The sequence below is a fragment of the Cololabis saira genome, chromosome 10 (genome assembly GCF_033807715.1).
Source record: "Cololabis saira isolate AMF1-May2022 chromosome 10, fColSai1.1, whole genome shotgun sequence".
NCBI classification, from domain to species: Eukaryota; Metazoa; Chordata; class Actinopteri; order Beloniformes; family Belonidae; genus Cololabis; species Cololabis saira.
In genome coordinates, this window is record NC_084596.1 from 37565508 (window position 1) to 37590538 (window position 25031).

General features: G+C 39.1%; 1 protein-coding gene across 1 annotated transcript in view; it reads left to right on the forward strand.

Moving 5' to 3' along the window:
- Nucleotides 1-25031, forward strand: part of pappa2 (pappalysin 2) — an 88607-nt gene that overhangs the window by 4601 nt on the left and 58975 nt on the right. The window contains exons 2-10 of the mRNA XM_061732838.1: nt 760-992; nt 1990-2214; nt 3104-3702; nt 10041-10189; nt 15604-15743; nt 18078-18231; nt 19194-19386; nt 20901-21034; nt 24621-24803. Of these exons, the coding sequence (XP_061588822.1) occupies nt 760-992; nt 1990-2214; nt 3104-3702; nt 10041-10189; nt 15604-15743; nt 18078-18231; nt 19194-19386; nt 20901-21034; nt 24621-24803 (2010 nt within the window). The remainder of the gene's footprint in view (nt 1-759; nt 993-1989; nt 2215-3103; nt 3703-10040; nt 10190-15603; nt 15744-18077; nt 18232-19193; nt 19387-20900; nt 21035-24620; nt 24804-25031) is intronic.

Below are 25031 nucleotides of genomic sequence, written 5' to 3' on the forward strand. Positions count from 1 at the left end.
CGCTCTCATCTGGTGTTGCACAAACCACCGAAAACAACACCCTCTTCCTGCTGTGCATCATGAGATAATGTATCCACAGCATAGTGTACACTGCGCAGCCGTTCACAAGACTTTCCCAAGAAATGACCCAAATGTCTGGCTATCCATTAGAAAAAAGGTGACATTTTTGTCTCCAGTTGTTATTTCTATTTTGCATGTAAATTGTTTAGGGTTTCATTTATCTCAGTTATAAACTCCCTTTTCCTATTTATATGACTATATTTATTGTATAATAGGCTTTCACAGGCTTCCAGGCTCCTAAAACCGATCTTTTTAAAGTGAATTAAATCTTTCTCCATGTCATTGACACCTCTCCATGGGGGTCTTTCACCACAGACAGACCTGTAAGTGTATACCCAGGCATGCACGTGTACAGTGCTGAGGGTGGTAAAGGGGGTTCCCTGACCCTTTGCTGTCCCAGTGTCTCACATCTGGGGAGCAGATGGAAACCTCGGGGCTTTGCCATGGCTTAGTGAAATACCTCCATCCTCTCTGTTCTCTCCTGCTGTCTTTGGCTCATCGTATTCGCTCTGTCTCTGTCTTCATCTCCACCTCTGTGCACCTTCCCTTCTTTCAGTCTTTAAGTGGTTGAGTATAATCCAGCATGAAAGCCTTGCGTGTCCATTCCTTCATTTAACTATTGGATATTATTATTATCCTGAATAATAAGTCGTCTTTCAAAAGGCTGTGCTTTGAAATACTTTTTTCTTTGTGCTCCAGGTGTATTTGACAACTGTTCCCATGCACCCAGTGAGAAGGGTTGGTCAGTCGGCATTCGCACCGACGAACCAGCAGGCACCAAAGACGCACGGTTTTACTTCACACTTCGTACAGACCGAGCCGTGAAATCCACCTCCGTCTACAGCCACCAACGGTACCGCGCCAATGTCTGGACGCATTTAATGGCCACGTACAACGGACACAACATGACACTGTATGTTGATGGAGCTAAGGTGTGTGACCCTTGATTGAGTTCGGTCATTTACTTTTTTTTTTATTCATCGTCAGTTTCAACAAAATAATGTTGACCTTTTGACGAAAACCATCTCCGCTGAGATTCTACATATCAGGATTTATGATCAGGAAAGTGTTTTAATGCTTACGCTTTGAGTGAAGATGGATAAAAAAAAACGTTTTGGGAGGATACAATCATAACAATTACTGTGATGTTCATCTTCATGCCAACTGAGCCAGCTCCGTTTAATGAAAATCGTGCAGCGCTAAAGGCTGATGAGGATTACCTGACTTACATCACTTTGAAAAGTATTTCTTCAAGAATGTGAATTAGACTCTTAGATGTCCTAAAATTTCATAGTTCGAGCCCAATTAAACAAACAGGACAAAATATGATATTTGTCATTTATTTATTTAGGAAAATGCTCAGTGAGTTTCAAACTTATGTGAACTTCCCGGATTAGTAGTTAAAATGAAGATGAATGGCAGGGCTGCAAGGAGAAAGTGGATGGTTTCCAAAAAGAAAATTGCTGCCCATCAGTAGTTTACTAAAGGTCACACAGAGAAGCCAGATGACTGTTGCTAAAATGTTTGACGTACGAGTCCAAAACACCAAGATTATGTTGCATTCCAGCAGAGAAAACCTTATCTTATCTGCAAAGCATGGGAGTTGGTAATATCACGCCATTCACAGAATAATTAAAATTTTTGTCATTGTTCTGCTTTCTCCTGCCTATTTAATTGCTTCATCAAAGTCACTCACAAACCTTTCCCGAGCCAAACAACGTAGTATTTGGTGTGGTGGCGTGACCATCCATCTTCATCACGTCACATTTTGGGCATGGAAGGACTTTTTCCTGCCCGTTGACAGAGCATATTAACTTCTTTTTTTTTCTAGGACAAATGATTGAACAATTAACCTTCATTTATAACATAATGAAACAATTGCAAGTTATGTGTCCCTCCTTGGTTGTTTCTAATCTTTATTTGTTTCAGGTGGGAGAAAGTGGTCTCCAGTTAGGGGATCTCTACAGTCCCTTCATGAGAACCTGCAGGACCCTGTTTCTGGGCAGTAAATATGATCAAGGGCTCAGCTTCAGGGGCCACATTGGAGGGGTGGTGCTCTGGGACTACGCCCGCTCCCACAAGGACCTGCTCACACGACCACTTCAGGCCGACGCAAGCGAGCCAGTCCTGTCCATGTGGGCCGATTTCACTAATGTAAATGGCTTCATTTCATTTCTATACTTTAAGATATCATGTTTTTCTAGATATGAATGGTTTTAGCAGTCATAGGCAAGGGCGTAGGTTTGGTCTCAACATTGGTAGGGACGATATAACAGCATAACCTGCATGTACACTTTTTGCTGGGGACGGGACATTAATAAGACCAAACAGATTGGGTGAACGGGGGTCAGGGCTACATTTGTCACGAATATGAACCTAATTAATTGATAGGCTAAATGATCAATGCAAAATAAATCTGTATCGACTTATACTAACTTTTATGTGTATTGGTTCACCTGATACACGGTTCGATTCAAACCTTTGTTTTCAAAAACTACTAAAGAAACATTTTGAAAACTTCCAGAATATACCAGGATTTTATTAGCAATTTAAATTGCAATATTTGAACATAACTTAAATTATATTAACATACACAATAAATACAAACTTATTAATAATCAAGGCATCAGCCAATCAAACGTGCGTTTGAGGGGAAAAAAATGGACCGGCAAATTCAGCAAGTGAAAAGGGGTAAATGTAAGTCTGAACATAATGAAAATAATTCACTTAATAATGGTAAGGTCAATTCTATCCTTACAAGATTTGGGAAGACAATCTAAATTACCTATATATCTGAACTCATTATATAATGCAAATAAGGTTGCTTAAAAGTTGGTGGGGACAATTTGAGCCCCCTGAAAAGCTGGTAGTGTTATGTCCCTACCGTCCCTAGCAAACCTACGCCCTTGGTCATAGGGTAAGACATTAACTACACCTGGTCCAATATGTTTAGATTTTAGCTTAGATTTTTTAGCTTAATACACACGGGAGTCGGACCAAAATAGTAGGAAAGTTTTGCTGAAATACTACTTTTGTCTTTAAGGTGGAGAGGTTATGGACTCCGTATAAAGTTGGCTTCCACCCATTAGTCATCACCACTCCTGTCCCCGAACAAGAACTCGTATCCTCTTTTCTGCCACCACCCTGTGGTGTGACATCATGCGACAACACGGACGTCATCTTTGGCTACAACAGCAACTGGCAGCTCCGCACGCGCAAGCGAATTCGGTACCGCATCATCAACCTCTCCGACGAGGACGGTGGAAACCCCACTGTGACGCCGGCCGAGATTCAGGCCCAGCACAAGGCTCTCAACGAGGCCTTCCGACCTTACAACATCACCTTCGATCTGAGCGTCCACACTGTCAGAAACTCCAGCCTTCGACAGAGGTTTATCCTCAGCAACTGTCGAATCGGTAAGATTGGGAACAGGCAATGCGACCCTGAGTGCGACCACCCGAGGACGGGCCACGATGGAGGGGACTGCCGCCGGCTCGGGACCTGCTACAACTGGAAGAGGCAGGATGGGGTTTGTCACGCGGAGTGCAACAGCATACACTACGACTACGATGACGGTGACTGTTGTGATCCAGAAGCTACAGATGTCCTCAAGACCTGCTTTGACCCTGAATCTCCTGACAGGTGAGATAAAAAAAAAAACACGAGTAGGGAATGACTTAAGTAAGTGTTTGAGGACAGAGGCTACTCTGTCTACATTTCTGCATGCCAGTTTTTAATGCATTAACAGGAACATTTAAAAGATTATGCTGCTGCAGAGGAAATTCCAGGAGAAAACAATTTAATGTCATGAAGGACAACAACCTTTCCCTCAGAGAGCAATTCTCAGGGCACAGTTAGGTACTACTTCTCCCCATCTGTGGTAGCACGCTGCATTTCCTCAGCAGAGTTGTGCAGCACCGAACGTTTTAACATGCTAAATTGCCAAACTGGTACTCTCACTTTCCCCAGCGGTTTCAGAGACAGCTCTCTGAAGTGGGGATGGTGGGCAATGAGCCCAAAGCACACACTTATTTTTCTAAACAGCTTGAGCAACAGCTCGCTGCTTTTCATTGGGTCTGACAGACAGGCTCATGCTGAGCTCCAAACAGCTCGCGTTCTGAAGCCTTGCCATGAGGTCATCAGCTCACTTTCTTAAATACCTTAATCCAAGTCCTTAATGCAAATTGTATCCATAAGCTTTACACTGTACTACAGGAAAACATGACATGGAAATGCTAGATTCGACAGAGAGTAACAGCATAACCCATTAAGACTGTAGGCAATGCCATACCTATATATGCACAATGTCTAAGTGGGTTAATGCAGGAATGAATTCAAGTTATTATTTTTTTAAATCTGTGAAATACCAATATTTTTCCACTCTACTAAATACTAAAATTACCTTTCCATGTTTTCAAAAGACTCTGCAATGTAATAAATATAATATTTTTGTGGCGTTCACGACTGGTGTGGCGTGTGCAGATGCATGAATCTAAGAGACGGGAAGCAGTGCTACTGCTACAACTCTGATACTGTTTAGTGCAAAGTAGCTTAGTTACTTTTACTCTAATATTTCAAATATCAGACAGTTTCTCTAAATTTCGATTTATCTTGTTTTGGTTTATAGTCCAAAAGCTCCTAACTGAAGTAGATTGGCTTTAAACTCTAGTGGTGTAAAATGATCGGAGTCTAAATCAATTTAATGAATACCCACTTGTTTTTTTTTCTTTTCCAATTTACGATACACCTAGAAATCTTGCAATGAATACTAAGAACCTGACCCCACTGGCCACAGGCCCATTCTTGGGGACAAAAAGATTTGTATGCAAAAGGTGTGTTTTGGTATCATCACGTTCATTTTTAGAAACAACTGGCCATGATAGTCTATAAAACCCCCATGCAGAAAAAGTTAGAATAGTATGAAACGTACCTTTTGAGGTCACACTTTTTCAGGCATGTCCATACATTTTTGAAGAAGACAAATCCAAATCCAAATGCTGCACACGTTACAAAGGCAAGGCAGAGGAACCTGGCCTGACCGAGCCGCCAGTAGAGAGTATGTGGAGAATTTTGAAACCCAAAATGTGACAACGGTGCGGTACTGTTACAACGGCTGCTGGGCTTTTTCAGCCCTTTGTGCTTTGGCGATATCAGTACGTTGACTTTTGAGCAAGAGGCCGTAGATTTTGACTTTATCCCACTTGAACTATAACATGCCCTTGAACAAGACACATACGCTTCAACAGTTTCAGCAGCCAACAGATGAAGAGAGGTTTAACCGGACACGATTCCCAGTGGCCAACAGATGGAGTCGGCGGCAGCGCTATGCAGCTCCCAGTAGTGAATTTCTGCAGCTGTGCAAATGTGGAACAGGCTGTCACTGGAAAAGAACATATGCGTGCTTTACTCCTCCTGGAAGACACAGGTTGACGTTTGGTAGGACTTGCATGTGTGTGGTCTCATTGCTTGGCCATATGCAGGAAGTCTTTCAGGGTGTGTCATAAGAAAATGTCAATTTATGCTGTTCTGTCATGGACTTGGTGGGACAAAAACAGAGCAATACAGATCAAAAAGCGAGGTTGGTAGTTGTTATGGTCAGATGTTTCCCTCTCTCAGGTTAAGCTTTATAACCTGCAGAGAGAAGATGCAGACTAAAAAGAGCTGCAGACAGCTCAGTGCTTTGTTGCTCCGCACAAGTATGCTTTCACTCAGAACATTCCTTTTTAATTATATAAAATCTGATTTGTTGTTGCTGTTTTTTTTTTTTTTTTTTATTCTAGGTTTAACTTGATGGTTTTTGCAAGGACAATCCCAAAGAATAAATGGAAAATGTCCACCATGTCTAACTGGGTAATAATCAGAATCTGTTTAAGTGAAATATGAGATTGAGATTTGTCTAGATTAGTGTTTATTTAGATGTAAAATTGCATTAATAGGTTGTTACACTGGTGTCATGCAGAATTCTTTTGTATAAAACACTTTCAGACATTTTTTTCCTGAAATCTTGCCAGAGTACCTGCCTATAAGTGCCCGACTCTCCGCTAAAAAACAATATAAATGGCTGACACACAGAAGACTGGAGCGTGCTTAAAATTAGGCCCTCAGGGCTAACAGTTGTGTAGGTCTTCTTGAAAGGTTTTGACCCCAACTTGTTAGAAATGCTTGTGTATGAGTACTTCAGCATGCCGGCGTGCATCTGTGTGTCTGGATCACGACTCAGATTTTCTCAGGCATGGGGGGATTTAATGTGAAGATGACATTTCACTGGCATTAGTGGAGCAATGAAACATTTTTATGTTTGGGATCTGGGTTTTTGATATCCCCTCCGCCCGCCCCCCCTCCTCCTGAGCACCTGGCCAGATATTCTGATTGTGGGACCCTATATGTATGCAACAGCTGCTAGACAGGACAGGGCCAGAGGTTTCTGAAGCCAGCTGCTGTCATGACTCTAATTTGTTGTTTTGAGCCAGTTCAACAGCGATGGCCAGGTACACTGCAGCTTCTGGCAGGACAATAAAGACGAGGTGGGAAGGGAGAAGATAGAGGACAGAGGGAGAGGCAATGGTGCAAGGGAATGATGGAGTGGTGAGGAACATCATGTCCATTTATGACTATTACATGTCCGGGATTTGCTAAAAGTTTGTGGTCGGTCAAATCTGGAAAATGCTCTTGTGTAAAAAGAAACAGTTCTGTTCCAACTTGTGCGATGCATAACATGCATGCAGAGTATTATCATGGTCAAGTTTTATTGTTCACATATTTCATTCACCAATAAAAAAAATGTGTTCCCAGTCATTGTAACTTTTTCAGATTTATATTTTGTTCAGGGAATTCATTTCGTACATGCACAGTGTTCAGTGTAGTTTACGGAGAGTCGTTAATTAAGTAGCGAGAAAATCAAGATTTCTGACGTGCAGTACACTGATGCTTTTAACACATTGCATCTATGAAAACAAACCAATAGATTTAACATTGTAAAACCTCTGCTTTAGCAGGTATGACTCATCACCATGGCAGTTTTACCATTACGATTATATTGGCAATTTTTGAAACGACAAGCTTGTGATTTCATTAGGGGCAGACAAACGTCATCATCTCCATCCTAGTTCGCCGCTGTTATCTCATTACAGTCAAGACCGGCTTTAAGCAGGTCGAAATATGGCAGAGTACTTTGTGGTCAAGCTGCAAAATGTGGATTTTCAAAATGTATCCGGCAATGCAGGTATCTTCTCTTTGGCTTTATCAAGACCTGAGATTAATCTGGGGCTAAAAACACTTTGTCTTTATTCATTTGTTTTTCCAAACATTATTTAATGAGCAGCAACTTTCACAGTAACAGTTAAAATATTGAAATATTGACTGGAGTTGGTGTAAGATTTTATTCCAGTTGTCAGTGTTTCTATACAGGACTGTCTCAGAAAATTAGAATATTGTGATAAAGTTCTTTATTTTCTGTAATGCAATTAAAAAAAAAAATGTCATACATTCTGGATTCATTACAAATCAACTGAAATATTGCAAGCCTTTTATTATTTTAATATTGCTGATTTTTTTAGATAGGATATTTGAGTTTTCTTAAGCTGTAAACCATGATCAGCAATATTAAAATAATAAAAGGCTGGCAATATTTCAGTTGATTTGTAATGAATCCAGAATGTATGACATTTTTGCATTACAGAAAATAAAGGACTTTATCACAATATTCTAATTTTCTGAGACAATCCTGTATATCTGACTTGTGAACAATAATATTTAAAGCTACATAGTTACTGTGATCATGCAGATTCCACACAGGGTTTGGCTTGCCCACAAACTTTCCTAATTCAGAACCAGAGTTTTCACTTTAATTGGGTTGGCACTTTGATAGTATTTGATCTTTGGGGCATCCTGTCAGTCTTATTAGTTGAATAGTCAATGCTCAAGTGGTCAGTTTTTTGTCACTTGTACCTTGTGATGGATACTGAACACAGATTCTGTTACAGCGAGAGCAGGGTTTCCCTGAAGCATCTTCAATCCTAAACCTTCATTATTTAAGCAAAATTCCTGGGAAAACACATTCTTATGCACCGTACAACACATGCACTGAAGCAGGATTGCCCACACGCAGGTCTCTTGGCTGCGGAGCAATACCTTTGGTTCAATTTAGATGTGAAGTATCTCACATCATGGTATATTGGCAGAGTCAATTACTGCTCACTTTATTCATCCATCTAGATTTTTTTTTTCTTACACAAGCTAACCCTTATAGGCTGCTGGAACGAAACTAGCAGCGCTGAGCCAAACCTAAATAGCATTTTTAATGAGCATTTTAAACAATATTTCTGAAAAAAGAACTTTGAAGCCTTTTAAGTTTTAAGTATAGTTAAGTAATTTTATTAAATCTAGCCCCACAGCAGTGCTTGATCAAAAACATAAACTCCAACTTTGTTTTTAAGAACCAGCAAAAAAACACAGCATCCAAACCAACTGGACTGAGGTAAAGATTAAATTATGGTTTAGTAATTCTAGTAAAGCCAAAAGCATGAACTTTCTGGCACGCAGGCATCGGGCAACTGGTGAAACCCACTCCACGGCTCTCAGACCCAGAATGGCCTAATGGTGATAGGTGTAAAAGCTTTCCAGCTATGAAAGCAAAGGAGAAAAACAACATGTGACATCACCCAGCCTAGAAAAAACAAATTCTGCTTCACACATCAAAGTTCCTCTGGGGTAATTTATCACTGACAGACAGAGAAAGTTGTGGGAATGGTGGGCTATGCGGAGGGGGTTGCAGCCATGTGAAGTAACCTGACCAACTCAAACAATTATTATTTGAAGTTATGTCTGCGGTAGAGATGGATGTTGATGGATTGAAGCAACTTATTATCTGCTAAAGATTTGTCTTACACTGAGTATACAACACAAGCACTGAGGCCCGCTCTTTGGAGACTAATTTGAATTGCCTCAAGCAGAAATTATGTCTGCATGCCAAAGAGAACACTTTTATGTTTTGCTAAATGAACTTGTTTGCTTTAATGGAATTGGTGGGAAGAGCTAGTCCTTGTATTTACTGGAGAAAAAGGCCAAGATATTTTTATCCCGGGTTAGCACAAAAAACTGAAAACATATTTTTCTCCGTCAGCTATCTGCCGTAATGTTTACATATGGCGGACGTTAAAGCACTTTCTCTAAAAGTATAGGTTTAACGGGTCCAAAAAAGAAAGATGAGAAACAAGGCCAATCTCACAATTCCAGCTGCATTTACAGTAAATACATAAACCGAGACGTGCTTTGTGAAATGCTTGTGAATGAGAAACACATTGTTAAGTGCCTAGTTAAGGTTAGAAAAGGTGCTATATAAGTATAGAAAATAATTATTGTAATAAAAAATATGAAAAAATAAATAAATAAATGCAGCGTGAGTGAAAACACATGTGCTGGGGCACCCCATCTGTATAGAGCCCATAATTTAATAAAAGAATGTGAAATTTGTGGCGAGACTTATTTTGGTTTCAGGATAAGCCAGTTGCACAGATTGATGTGTACGAACTGACAGGAACAGGCTCGAGCACACATGCGGCACCCCCTCGTTTGTTTTTTAAGCTTCACTTTTCCAGCAAACGCAGAAGAAATAACAGCCGTTAATCAGATGTATTGATTTATGTTTTGTTTGCTGACAAAATGTGTTTGTTTAAGACATTTTTGAAGACACATTGTTCTACCTCCACCACTACTGAGCTTACTGTTTTTCAGCTGCCGTCACTTAGTGAGGATAAGTACAACCAGAACCAAGGTCTACAATATCAGACATTTATGGGGCATATTTGATCAAATGTTTACATGTACTTAGATTAGAAAAAGTCGGATCACTGTTTTATCTGTATTGTATCTCCGTTCACAGGGGTTGGGAGATATTGTTAGTGAAGTTTACATGTACTTTTATTGCATAGTGCAGATTTGATTTGGTTGTTCAAGTTGTAACTCTTTTCCATTTTCTGCAGGGCTTACATGAGTGTGAAAGAGTTAAAGGAGGAATTAAACCTGAGCGGAACAAACACACTCAATGTTTTCTTTGCCAGCAACTCAATGCGAGAAGAGTTGGCGGGGGCTGCAACCTGGCCGTGGGCAAAGGAGGCTCTTACGCACCAAGGTCAGATACGATTATATGAAGTTATTTAAGTTCTGCGTACGCTATTTTTATCTGTATCTTGCTTTTTGGTTTGAACTGTCTGAATGTAGCACCATCCGTTCAATTTTCTTTTCTTTTCCCTTCCTCTTTCCTCCTCATTTATCAATTTTGGATTTTTATTTTTCTCCACTTTGTTTCAGTATGTTTTAACCATCCACTTCTAACTTCCACTCTTAGTTGTTTGCTTTAGTCATATCCAAATTAGTGGATGAAAGCAACTGGAGCTGGCAGAGATTTACCCATCACAACGTGTCTTTCCTCTTCTACAGCGGAAAATGACGATCAACGCAACAGCAACCAAACAAACAAACAGCTGTGGGCTCAGTTTCAGTTTTGCCACTCCTGCTCACTTGGCAGCTGTTCTTTTTTTTACTTTTTTATTTTCTTAAGTAGTTTGCACACTAGACATGTAGGTGACATGAAGTATAGAGTAGAGGTAAATTATATCTTTCTATAAAAATGTCATCCTAGGAGAAACAACTCACTTTTCTTTCAAAATATGGGAAATGTTGCCTTTTTTCAAAATACATCTTTATATGAGGTTAAAGCCACATTCATTCACATTAAACAAGAATCCTCATTTCTGCCTTATTTTGCATTAAGGACAAAGTGCACCTTACTGCGTCACCATCAGTCATTTCTTTGTAAGTTTAACTGTGTAATATTGCCAGTAGGTGAGTTCAGCCAACCTGTAGAGGAATCTCATTTCAGATGCTTATATTCATTCTTTACCATAGTTAAGGTGTGGGTGGACAGATAGATTGACTGAGACACAGAAAGCCTTGCATTTCGTCTGAATTAGAACAGACCGGTACAGGGTCTGCATTACACGGATGCCGTACTAATACCTGTCAATCTCACGCTATTCATTCCTCATTCATAAACAAGTCCTCTAAAGTCCTCCACATGAGGCAGAACCTCATTCCTAATCTGGAGAGGTTATTCCACCCCTCTCCGACCATGTCCTCAGAGGGGGTGCTCAATCAACCAGTCTGGTGATAACTTAAAGGGGACCTATTATGAAAAACATGTTTTTTCTTGCTTTAACATATATAAAGTGGTCTCCCCTCAGCCTGCCATCTCAGAGAAGGAGGAAAGCAACCAAATTCTGCAGTGTCTGTACAGCCGCCCGGATGATCCATCCAGTCTGATGTGGATCTACGAGCCGTTCAGATTCTGCTCCCGTCGTGACGTCACGACGGGAGTGATGCGTGAAACCAGGCCCAACAACTAACTCTGGCCGGAACAACAACAACCACTCCGCCGGCCGGAGCTTCTGCCATTTTTTGGTAGCGGTGTATCGTGATGCCGTCTGTTCGAGCTAGACATGCGAATTGCTCTGTTGTTGGTTGTAAAAACCAACACAAGCGATGCTTTGTGCCCTCCCCTGCTACACGTCATTCAGGCAGCCAATCAGCACAGAGCCTCATTATCATAGCCCCGCCCACTCATAATCCCGCATAGATAATGAGCTTAGAGACCGGGATGATAAAGACATGGCTCAGAGGCTGAATTTCTAATTTATTTAGCAAAAAAAAAAAAAGCTTGTTTTTAAGACATTCAAGGCCTGTTTAAAATAGGTATTAGATGCCATAATAGGTCCCCTTAATATCGCGGCTCAGTGACGGCAACAGGAGCAGCACTGCCACCAGCATCCCTGCATAGACCCCTATGCAATGATGCTGGCCGGGCGGTGTGATTCCCCTCTAATTGGAGCGTACTCTCCATTCATCCTTCTTTAAGGGGGGAGCGTCCACCCCAGTCTGCCAATCCAGAGGTTCTTCCTCTGATGTCCATGTGCTGCAGAGACTTGTCAGCCAAGACAACCCTACACCATCCAGAGCCTCGAGGACAACACAGTGGCTCTCTTCCTTCCTTCCCTTCTGCTGTGCAGCTTTTCCATCACCTGGGTGCTCTCAGCTGTTAACGGGTGATCCCATCCAGGAGTCCGGGATCGAGGCATTTCGGTGCTTAAATGGCGAGGAGTAAATCTAAGATAAACAGCTGTGATCTTCAATCCCCCTTCAAACCATCAATCATCAATACCTCAGATAACTACGCAAACAGGGATTGCTTTGAGAAGCTTTTACACCAATATGATACAGTGTTTTTTGTTTTGTTCTACATTTTTTTTATATATTCCTCTAAAAGATAAAAAAATGTGTCCATCCAGATTGATCTTTTAAAGCCTGATGTATGAAATAAGATATAGAAAATCCAATTTTATAGTGTTTTATAGTGTACAGACCCCAAATTTTGTTTCTAAATAATTATTTCATTGCATTAGTATGAATACATTGCGTAATTGTATTTTTCATTTATTTTATTGTTTAATTTTTTTTTTAATTTGAGGTTGGGGCAGAGAGATATGAAAAAATCCATGTGTTAAATATGATAGAGATCAACACCATTCAGACTCATTTGTGATAAAGCAGATACTCATGAACCTCTAGACCCTTTGGTTCTCTAGTTGTCTGGCTGCTCCTACAGCTCGTCCCTTCAGTCTTGATTCTGTATCCGAACTTCTCACTTTTGCTGGTCTAAACACCCTGATTAATACGGTACTACAAATAAGAAAAGTACGTTCGGCTCTCTCGCCTGCTGCTATCTAACCTCTGAATCAAGAGGGGCTGAGACAGAATCCAGCTGGTGCTTTTCTCTGGTGATGAATCAGTGAGACTGCCTGTAAGAGTCAGTAGCTGAGATTGACTGACCTCTCCGGCGGAGCGGCGGAGCGCATCCTGCAGCAGCTGCAGAGCTGCAGAGCTGCTCTGCAGCAGTTGCCCCAATGAAACTCTCACCCAATTCTATTTAAGCGATGATAATCACTCATGTCATTAAGCTGTTTTCAAAACTCCTGAAGATTCTTCTTTCATGGAGCGTTTCGACAGCTTTATTGCAGATGACTGTATCAGTGTCACTTATCCAGTTTCCTGCCATCTCTTTTCCCCAAATGTATACCATTCCTGAATGAGTGCACAGCGAACATGGTTTGGGTTTTTTTTGTGGGGGGGGTTACATTTTTGTACATGTTTGGAAAGACCGTCTTACTGTTAAATTAGTAGCTTCTGTCATATTTCTGTAAGGGGTAAAAGTGCTACTTATTGAGATGAATCAGTGTATTCAGTTCAGACACACTGTATGGGGTGGCGTCACACAGTTGAGTATATTCATCACGTGTAGCAGATGAGAGAGGAGGAGGGGAACAGCAAGTACACTTAGTCAATCCGATGACAAGTGGTTGCATTAAAATGTAATAAAAGTTGCCCTGTAAGTGCATCTCAAACAGACCCCTTGCTATGTTCCAGGACTTCGTCAGCGGAGCAAGTTAAGAAAACAATCACTTTTTTGTGGTTGAGCATATTTTTCTGGTGTTTGAAGTGGCTATTAAATATAAAATTCTGACATTGAGCCATTCACATTTTCAGTATTTCACTGCATTTGGGTAGCACAAAGCAGTGAGACAGAGTTCAAAAGAAGAGAGGGTTGGAGTGGAGTCAAGTGGCTCACTCCATCCCTCAGCCTGACTGTTATGAAAAGGGCTGTTCAAACATGTCGACATGGGAGCTGTTGTACTGCCTATTACTTTGGTTTTTCAGCAAAACATGTCAGACATTTCAATAAGACAAATTGCTTTTTAAGAATATTTTAAAAAACAGCATAATATGTCACCTTTAATTACAAATGTTTCCTCCCTTTCTCAAGACGAAATACACATTTAAGCGGTGTGGCCCGATGCTACGTAGGTTGAGTTTGGGTGGTTGGATTCTTCATTTGCCAACACACAGAATAATAACAAATAATAAAGCAAAGCATCTTCATTGTGGATAACACGTTTATCATAATTTACCAGATGAATAATGCAGAATCATTTCACAGTTTATTTTTACAGGGTTTGTGGATGTGTGATAACTGTTAACTGATTTTTTAATTTCATTTCATTCTTTTTGTGAAAATCTTTTCTCTGGGTTAGTGTATTTGTTCAAAGTAGTATTCAGATGAATTTGCTAAAAAAAAAAAAAAATTGGTGTCTCAAAAAGTTTATTGGAATGGCTTCCAATAAAAATACGAGTTTTTATATTACACGTACAAAACTACTATGAAACTGCTAATTTCACTTGTTTTATTGTCTGCAGCATTTAGACATGTTCTAACTTGAAGCTTAACAATAGTATAATTTTTCATATTATAGCTCTGTAGATGTATGATATATACATTTTAATACTGATATTTTATACAATTTTACACGGTGCTGCAAACACTTATATAGACGGTCACTGTTATGTTTTAGAATCGAATGGTAGAATTTAGTTCTGCGCTGAAAATCGTTCCACATGGCATTGATTTTAGTTTTACAACATCTGTCTCTGCTTTAAAACAAGTTATTGGATGACAAGTTGTCTCCAGAGGTCTCGTTGTTTGGTGTCTGTGTACTTAATGTCTTCATTGCTCAACGTCTTCACCAGTGAACACACAGCTTCTACTTAGAAAACCAATAACTCATGTTTGACTCCACTTAACAGACAAGGCATGAAAACAAACTGTAACCTCTTTATAAGGGGCAACAGGATTTTAAGAATTAGTTCATTGTTTGCGTGTGTGTGGTGTGTGTATATATAAATATATATATATATCAAATGGGTTTCAGAGCAGCATCATTATAATAGAAAAATATACATGCTTATGGAAGGAATGATTACATTTTTCAGAATTTCTTTTAATTAGTCGCCGCTATATTTTGTGGGGACGATAGCTAAGAAGAACATCTTACTTTCAGATCAGTGGTGCTACTGTTTTATTTCATGCAAGATTGAAAGGCGGTGTTTCTCCATGTTTCAGGAACACATTACTGGCCCGTATCTCTTGATTGCCGACTGACTGGAGTCCATTTGGGTTTTGTGTTCATTCCTCACTGGTTTTAAATATCATAGTTATTAGTTTTTATGTTATTTTCTCCGTGATAGATTGTTATTGTGGGCTTACTGTGAGTATAGACTATAAGACCACAAATTCACATTTCCTGGAATTAATTTTCTTGTTTAGTTCCTCTGGAATGTGAAATAAGTCCTGGATGATAGGTCTGATAGCTCACCATGATTTCATATTTTACATTTGGCAAAACGTCTGATCCAGAACAGGGTTTAATATACATCGTGCCATGTGAAATGAAAATAAATCCGTTCACGTCATGGGCAGATGATTGAGGCGATGAGGCATTTCAAAATCTTTTATTTTCTGTCTTTTTTCACTGTCTCTCTCTTTTTTCTTCTTTTTTACTATGTCAATGTAAGTATTGACTGTGATAAGCTATATAAATTAAAAGTTTTTATATATTATTATTATAATCAGTGCTGTGAATGCAATGTCTTGTCCAGGTGGGATGGTTCTGAACCCGTCATACTTTGGTACGAAGGGCCACCACAACACAATGATCCATGAAATGGGACACATTTTTGGATTGTACCACGTCTTCAAGGGGGTTAGTGAGCGGGACTCCTGTGACGACCCATGTCAGGTAGGACTCATCAAATCTGCTGCATGTAATTATGCTGAGTATTGAGTTATTGTCAAAAAGAAAATGCATATGCCTCCATTAAATACAAGAAAAGGGTCATCTCTCTTATTTGGTCTCCATGAGCAAATCATAAATAAAAACACTTAACGCCAGGAACAGCATTCAACAGGTAAACATTTAAAATTTTAAATGTGCAAAAGAGCATCAAGGACCACACAACACTTTTACAACATAGTAGTTGTCTTTGCTTATTAAAAAAATACAACGAAAAAGCAAAAAACAGTGATACGCTACTCAAAACAGTGTTATTAAACAAAAAAAATGAATAGTTTTCAAAGCCTTAGCTGCTAATATAGAATAAAGAGGGATTTACAACTGTTCATAGTCAAGGTCTTTCCATTTTGATGCAATCATTGGTGATTAGAAATAATCCTCCAGGCAGGGAAGCAACATTCCTCATTTCTCGTTTGTCCTCAAAAGACTGGCACTTATTTTAATCTTGGCAGATGGTGAGTGGTACGGTGATTTGAGACATCCTATATCCTGCTCATCAAAACTTAAATGTTGCCATATAATACTGAATACAGAAATTTTCATTTTTCCGAATCGAATGACTCTTCAGCATCAACGCCTGTTATGAGAGTATTTAACGGATCCACGCATAAAACCCATCACGTGCCTGCCTTCTTTTGACAGCTCGCCTTTTGCCAGTGTCAGTCAAATAAGAAATTATATTTTCTAATCTCTTTCCGATTATTAAAGCAAATAACCTGGATCAGTATTTAAGACAGCGGCAGGTCGTTATGAGCTAGACTTTGTTAAGTTTTGCTTGGTTTTGGAATCACAGAAATAATAGCTCACTTCCACTTTGTTCCACTTTGTTTTGCCCTCCTTCAAAGAAAAACCGCATAAAGGTGTCAGTATACACCAAAATTGTGTTATGCCATTCTCCTAGAAACCTGTCTCCCCTGGTATTTAGTTCGTTTTTAGGCTTGATATTGCATTCCCAATATCTCTTTTTGTAATTTTCTCAGTTAATAACCTATTTTGTTTCACTGATGGTAATAAAATGCTAGAAATCGCTTTATGACTGAAACTGTTGCTGCATTTGGTTGAGAGTATAACTTACAAACATATTTTTCAAAGGCGTTTTTCTTTTCTTCTGTCTCATAACACTTGAGATAGTATTAGGATATCTGATTTTGAAAATTGCTGTCGTTCTCATTTTGTTAACACTCTCTAAGCAATATTTTGTTTTCCGGCTCTAGGTATTTGTGTCTGATCTCCATTTGTTGTTCAAGTGTCTTAACTCCTTTCATGTTTTGTTATGTTTATTTTAGTATTTGGGGATTATTGGACTCCATATGTTTTGGTGTTTTCATATTAGTTGGTAGTTGTAGTTGACTTGTTTCTGTTAAAAAAATGTTCTCCTACACTTGCCTCTAAATAGTGCCTTAAAAGTGTTCCACGATAAAACACTGGGTGTATCTTCATTATAATTAAATTGCATGCACTCCCTGGTCCCTTTTTGTGACGTACCTCTAACACATTTAGCATTAAGTCTCCATGCTGTAGTCTTGGTATTGGCATCAACATGAGGTTCAAAATATACTGCTGCATGTCCGGATACATCTCTAATCACTGTCTTTCTGACCGAAACATTAAAAAAGTCAGTCATTAAGGATGCAGAATGAGGGTATGAGAAGAAAGTAAACCTTAGGTTGGTAGAGTTCTCTCCATTTATAAATCCAAACTGTTTCCAAAAAAAACATCCCTACATACAATATCTTAGGGTTAATTCATTTCGATGGGTTATCTAGGGGGAGATAACAATGTTTTATCTCTAAAAATCTAAGATAATTTTAAATCCTTATTTCTTATTCATTTGTTTGTTCCAGATGAGTTCCCTGACAAAATATTATTAGTTAATTTTCATTTTCATTTCTAGTGATGAGTTTGCTTCTCTTACTTTTACCTCACGCAATTTCTCAGAACCTTTAATTGGTCCCAGTATGAGCCAGGATGGCCTTAACCAGCCACTAACCCTAGCCCCGACCTTAGACTGCTACAGTCAAAGTTTTTCAGAGAAACCTCCAAAGTCAGTGAGGAAAGCCTCCAGGTCCACGAAGGGCCTCCCCAGTGCAAACTGCTACCTCAGTAAACCCAGCCCTTTAAAATAAAACTCTTGAGTGATGCTGAGTAAACACAGGCTTAGAAGGAGAAGCACTAGCTTTTACACAGGACTCTACATGCTTCCCTTGACGGAGGGTTTTACTCTACTGTACTTTTCGGTGCCATCGTGCATTCACACGGCTCTGTCATGTCCACCGGTAGGAGATTACCCCGTCTATGGAGACAGGAGATCTGTGTGCTGACACCGCCCCGACACCTAAATCTAAAGCCTGCCACGACCCGGGAGCTGTTAACGATACGTGCGGATTCACCACCTACCAGAATACCCCGTACAGCAATTACATGAGCTACACAGGTACCGTGGATGAATATTCTCTTATTGCTTCCTTGTTGGATAGAAATGACCCATTTGAAAAGTTTATCACAGAAATGACTGTTGCACGTGTTATCACCAGAGGTGGGTAGAGGAGCCAACAATTGTACTCAAGTAAAAGTACTGTTACTTCAGAATAATATGACCCAAGTAGAAGTAAAAAGTAGTCATCCAAATAATTACTTGAGTAAAAGTAAAAAAGTACTTGGTGAAAAAACTACTCAAGTACCGAGTAACTGTTGAGTAACGTCTGATTTATTTTTTTAACGCAACCATTCAAACAGACAAAAGTACAAAATAATCATCTTCAGGCAAATGAATCAATAAATCAATAAATCAATAAAATAATAAAATAATAAAATAAATTAAAATTAATAAAAAATAAAAAATAGCTTAAATTAAAATAAGCTTAAAGTACATTCAAGTACTTTAATAAATAATAAAATAATAACAGAATAAAAAAATAAAAAAATAAATTAAGCACAAGTAGCACAAAATTTCAAGCCTTTGTACTTTTCTTTTTTAACCAGGCAGAACTAGAACAAGCCCATAAACTCATATAAACTCTGTGTGTGTGTTTGAGTCTGTGTAAATGTGACAAAACATGCAAAAACAAAATTTTTTCCCAAAGAATCACTCAGTGATGTCATAAGATTGACGCGTATGCGGAGGATTAAAAGAAAAGTAATGAGCTCAACGTAGCCTAATGTAGCGGAGTAAGAGGAACAGTTTCTTCTTCACAAATCTACTCAAGTAAAAGTAAAAAGTAAGTACAAAATTTCCCAAAACTTACTCAAGTAAATGTAACGGTGTAAATGTCACTCGTTACTACCCACCTCTGGTTATCACACCTCTTTGCTTAAGATGTCAGCAATGTGCCTAATTATTTACAAATGTATGATGAATCTGCAGTTATATGAAGGCTTTTGTTTGAACCTCATCAGATGACAACTGTACCAACCACTTCACCCCGAATCAAGTTGCCAGGATGCACTGTTACGTAGACTTGGTCTACCAGAAGTGGCTGATGGATCGTCAACCTGCCGCTGTTCCTCTCGCTCCCATAGTGACTGACCAGAACACAAACTCTGTCTCCATGTACTGGCTCCCACCCATGAGAGGGCCTCTGTATCAAAGGTACGCATGTCTGGGCACCTACACTTTTATTTTAACAACACGCCAGACTGAGTTCTGTCGTCTGCACTAGGGCTGGGGATCGATTCAAATGTCAAGAATCGATTCGATTCCGATTCTTAAGATTCAGAATCGATTATCAAGATTTGATTCGATCCGATTCGATTCCGATATTGATTTGGGTTAGTGTTATTAAAACTGTTTTTTGAGCTGTTGCATGAATTATATGACTGTAGTTATGCAAAATATTACTACTAGTATTATATTGAGATTAACCAGCAAGTATTGGCAGCTAATGATGCTGTAAGGACCAATCAGCTCCCAGAATGCTGATAGAACTGCTTTCAGAAACATCATGTGGGTCAGAATTACCAAACAGATCCAGGGAGGAAACAGAGCCGTATGAAATCGGTTTTTATTTTTTCCCACATTCTGTTTTTATTTGTTCCATTTTCGGTCTATTTTGGTTTTTAATTTTTGAGCATTTGGTTTTTAGCATTTTTTGCAAATGTAACCCCAAGACAGTAGACAATTTATGCAATTATAACCTAACACTTTCATGTTTTCATACCTTTAAACATATTTAAAGGCAAAAACATGGCACCAGTTATTCTCGTGTCCAACAAAACATTCCTTTTTTGGGGATAAACAAAAAAATAACCAAAAGTTGTAATGTAATGATGAAAAAAAAACAAAACATAAATAAATAAAAGAAACCCCCCCCCCCCCCCCGCCTAAAAAAAATCGATCTTTAGACATATGAATCGATTTTTAGGAATTAATATGAGAATCGATTTAGAATTGGGAAATCGATTTTTTCAACACAGGCCTAGTCTGCACTTGTCTTCTGTGTGAGAAGTATTGGTACCACAAACCAAACTGGATGGACAAAGAATTTGTAACAATCTTCGCAGTCTTTGTATCCGAGACTCACGCTACCACGATGGACAACACGGCCAGCTATGGGTTACATGTGTTCCTTTTTAACGCTCATGAAAAAGATGAGTTAACACAAGTGTACTTCTTGGAACATTCTTTGGGAGTTAGTGTTTTGAAGAAATAAATCCTTTGTAGACGCAAGTCTGCTGTGTGTTGACGTGATTTTTGCCTCCAGTTAGACTTTTACAATAGTATAAATTTTTTAAACTTCCTGTTTGTCAAATATGATGCAAGGGGGGGGGGGGGGGGGGGGGGGACTTCCAGTAACTTCTTAAATGGTTTTGTTCATGTGTGCATCATCACTTTATAAACAAACACAAAGAATGCCTGTGTAAATGAATGACATAAGCAGCTACGCAAAGAAAGTGAACACTAAAACATGTTGTAGCTCACGCTGGGTTGTGAGTGTTGGAAATGACTGCGGTTATGTCTATCGCCTGGGATAACTTACACCGTAAGTCACGACTGAACTGAGACTCACTTATTGACAAAGGACTTCAGTTTAGATAAGTCCAGCTGTACTTTTGTCTGGAAATTGCATATTTCCTATAATCAACCAAGGTTTCCTTTTGTTGAAGCTCTTCCTTTCATGTGTCTGGCATTAATTGCGGAGACTGTGAGAAAGATGGGGTTTTCCACCAACATGCCTACGAGGCATCCTCACCTCGCATCTGCGACACATCGGGTTACTGGACACCCGAGGAGGCAGTTGGTGAGTAAAAACGTGTGTGTGTGTGTGTGTGAAAATCTACCTGTACAGATTTAATGGTGATTGATACGCTCTATTCAGGCCAGTGGGTTTGTTAACAAAATTGAAAATGAAAAATTGCTGATACTTCAATCGAACGGTACTTAAAAAAGTATTATTGTCATTATTGTAATTTAACCAAATAAACAATTCAACAGTTATTTCACACATCTCACCTCTTAAAAACTACAGTTGACCAGTTTAAGTACTTTTCCTGACCCACTATTTTATGTCAATAATTGTTGGAACGGAGAAACAGGGGGGGTTTAAGGTTTTAGCACAGCCACCCACCTCCACACACCCTGTTCCCTGTAAATTTCAGGTGCGTGCAAGACTAATGGCTCCTGTAATAGGAAAAAGCAGAAAATCATTAAATGATAATAGCCCTCAACTACAGGCCTCTGTGTGTGTCTGTTCTGTTTAAGCCAAAGCGAGTACCAAGATTGTTAATGTTAGCATCAACTCTGGCTAATGTTTAGGTGCTGTTCAAACACTGAACCTCTGTCATAAACCAAAAACTGTATCCTGTTGCACTCTTGCTTTTGTACATTAATCTCCATGCACACCACATGGTCCTTGTTATTCCAATTAGGATTTATGGTGAACCACGCTTTCTTTTGACGTGACTTGTAGGATGAGAGGAAGGCAACATAAAAAAAGAAAAAAGGAACACAATTAAATAAATGAGGCACATTAAAGAAGAGTGAAGAAAAGAAACAGAGGACATGCGGGAAAAAAATAATGTATCAGCACATTGACACTGTCCTCCATAATGTGTAAGAATTTCCTGTGAAAACAAGTGGCAGGATGCTGCCGGATCATAATGACGAGAGAGAGAGTCAATAAACAGGAGTATGCACATAAAAGGAAGCTGGTTTCCCTCATTCCCTTTTCACTGGAAAGACCGTTTAAAAAAGAGCAATGATGTATCGGGTCACTTTATCCGCCAAGGGAGATGGGCAGTATCACCTTCAGCAGATAAGTTGGAGGAGAAAGTGGAAAAATCCAGACTCCTCAAAACCATACCTGTGTCAATATTGACTGACCTCCTGACTTTGAGTTCATTTCAGACGTTTCAAAGGCTGCAGCCCTTTTGTGAGTGATTAGAATGGCTTATGCAGCGTACCGAGTTTCAGAGAAGCCTTCTAGAGGCCAAAGCTAATACAATGTGCAATCTGCTGATGCTGTTTACTGAAGGTTATGAATAATTTAACATTGATGTAAATTAGAAGGTAATTATAAGAAGACATAAAATAACGTAAAATAAGAAGTGGATAAAATAGACTCTGTGTAGAAAACGTGGATCAATATCAGTGATAGGCTGGTGGTGCGAGAGACGTCAATATACCGTAGTTAGTTTTTTAGTTAGTTAGTTAGTTCGTTTTATTTTGGTCCATTAGTAAATCAAAACATGCACCACAGTAAAGCTGGATATATAAATAAATGAACCAAAAAAGGTGTAGACTGAAGCCGTAGCTTATATAATTCCTACCCTTTTTTACAATACATCACATCACAACAAATCAAAATAAAAAGTATTAAAGAGATCAATTACAACAAAAGCATGTGATATAGAGGATTTACAGGAGAAGCTGCTCTTGGTCATAGTTTATATTTATCAATTGCCTTAAGTTTAAACATTTTTTTGAATTTGTAGATAGAACTACACATTTTTAGCTCATCACAGAGACTATTCCACAAGTTTACCCCTTTAACAGAAACACATCTACTTCTAAAGTTTGTCCTTACCTTTATTTTTTTAAACATACAAGTTCCCCTGAGTTCATACCGACTTTCTCTGGGTGAAAACATTTCCTGAATGCAGTAAGGAAGTAGCTTGTTGTGGGCCTTATACATTATAAGAGAAGTCCTTAGCTCAACTAGATCTACACATTTTAAGTATATGAATGATGCCAGGGCCAAAAATGAAGAATCTTATTCACGTTATCTTTAATGTTGTGGCAGATCAGTCTACAACATTAGCACAGATCAGATGAGTAAGAACAAACCTGTGGGAAGGAAAACAGAACAATGATGTTTCTAGCATCTTTTCCTTTTCCTTCACCTTTTCAGCTGGTTCCATCCATCCATCATCCATCCTGTTCAGGTCTTATGCTGTTTAGCTAGCATTTTTTCTTTTAGATCTCACTGAACGTTTTGTCATCATTGGGTAACATGGTTTGTCTTAGTAAGAATATAGATGTATAGATACCTTAGTCCTTTTTATTAAACAAGACAACTGATAATAACTTCCTTTATGTGACTCCATCATGCTCATCACTAAATGGACAAGTAACAACAAGGGGAATAATAATTACTCCCCATTCTTACTCTATAAAAAGTGAGCTTGCTTGTAGGAATGGGTGATAATGGGACGATATACCGTCAAAAAAATTCCCTACGGTAAGAATTTGTCATCTCGCGGTAAAAACTATAAATTCCCGTTGATGATGTTTTTGTGTAAAGCCGGATTAAGGAAGGAAGGAAGGAAGGAAGGAAGGAAGGAAGGAAGGAAGGAAGGAAGGAAGGAAGGAAGGAAGGAAGGAAGGAAGGAAGGAAGGAAGGAAGGAAGGAAGGAAGGAAGGAAGGAAGGAAGGAAGGAAGGAAGGAAGGAAGGAAGGAAGGAAGGAAGGAAGGAAGGAAGGAAGGAAGGAAGGAAGGAAGGAAGGAAGGAAGGAAGGAAGGAAGGAATGAGCCTGAAAGAAAAAAAGAAAGACAGAAATGAGCAGAAAATGAGCAGAAATGAGAGAAAGAAAGAAAGAAAGAAATGAGCCTGAAAGAAAGAAAGAAAGCAAGAAAGAAAGAAAGAAAGAAAGAAAGAAAGAAAGAAAGAAAGAAATGAGCCTGAAAGAAAGGAAGAAAGCAAGAGAGCAAAAAAGAAAGAAAGAAAGAAAGATGAGATAGATTTATAGTTACAAAGGTGGAGTTGAATTGGTATTTTTTTTATTGTCATTTTTATCGTTATCGGGATAAATGCCAGAAATTATCGTGATAAATATTTTAGTCCATACCGCCCATCCCTACTTGCTTGTGGCTAGTGGGATGCATTTTAAGTCTCTGTTAAAGGGTGCTGAAATGAAAAAATATATACTGTTTGTGCTTCCGAGCATATATTTGGGTCAGAGTAGATTCATCCATCTCCACTTCATGGCTTCATGACTTCACATTGCATTTATAGCTCAGGAAATTGTGTCAACCTTTGAAAAATGCAAAATGCATGATATAAAAGAAGCAGTTCTTCAAGACTGCACCATTTGCCTGTCTATGTGTTATTTTCTTCCTACTTCTACTTCTTACTATTACTTCTTTTCTTGGCTCTTTATGCCGTGAAAGAGATCAAAACCTGAATTTATTCTTCATATTTTGGCTCACACAGTTCCACCGCAGTCCTTCACTATTTGACAAAGAGCGTCTCCCTTGAACGACGGCCAGTCATGTGTTTGAGAAATACACTCTGATCAAGTGATTGACTGCCCATGATTAAGTCATCTAGACTCCACGTACGTTGACACATATTGTGGGGCTTGTGGTATGTTGTTTTCGACCTCAGGGCCGCCTGATGTGGAGCAGCCGTGTGAACCCAGTCTGCAGGCCTGGAGTCCTGAGCTCAGCCTGTACGACACCAACGTGACGTCGCCGTGTCCTGAGACGGAGGGGTGCACGCTCACGCTGAGATTCCTGCACCCTGTTATTCCACACGTACTTACGCTCTGGGTCACCTACATCTCCTCAAGTAAGAGTCAGTCCATCACAAATGTATTCACCCGTTTCATCGGTGTGCTACATGTTCCTGAATAGGCCATAGAAAAAATCTGTTGAAAAAAATCGATTTTCCAATTCTAAATCGATTCTCATATTAATTCCTAAAAATCGATTCTTATGTCTAAAGATCGATTTTTAAAATGTATTTATTTATTTATTTTTTCATCATTACATTTTCGCCCGGTGAACTTTAATCCCA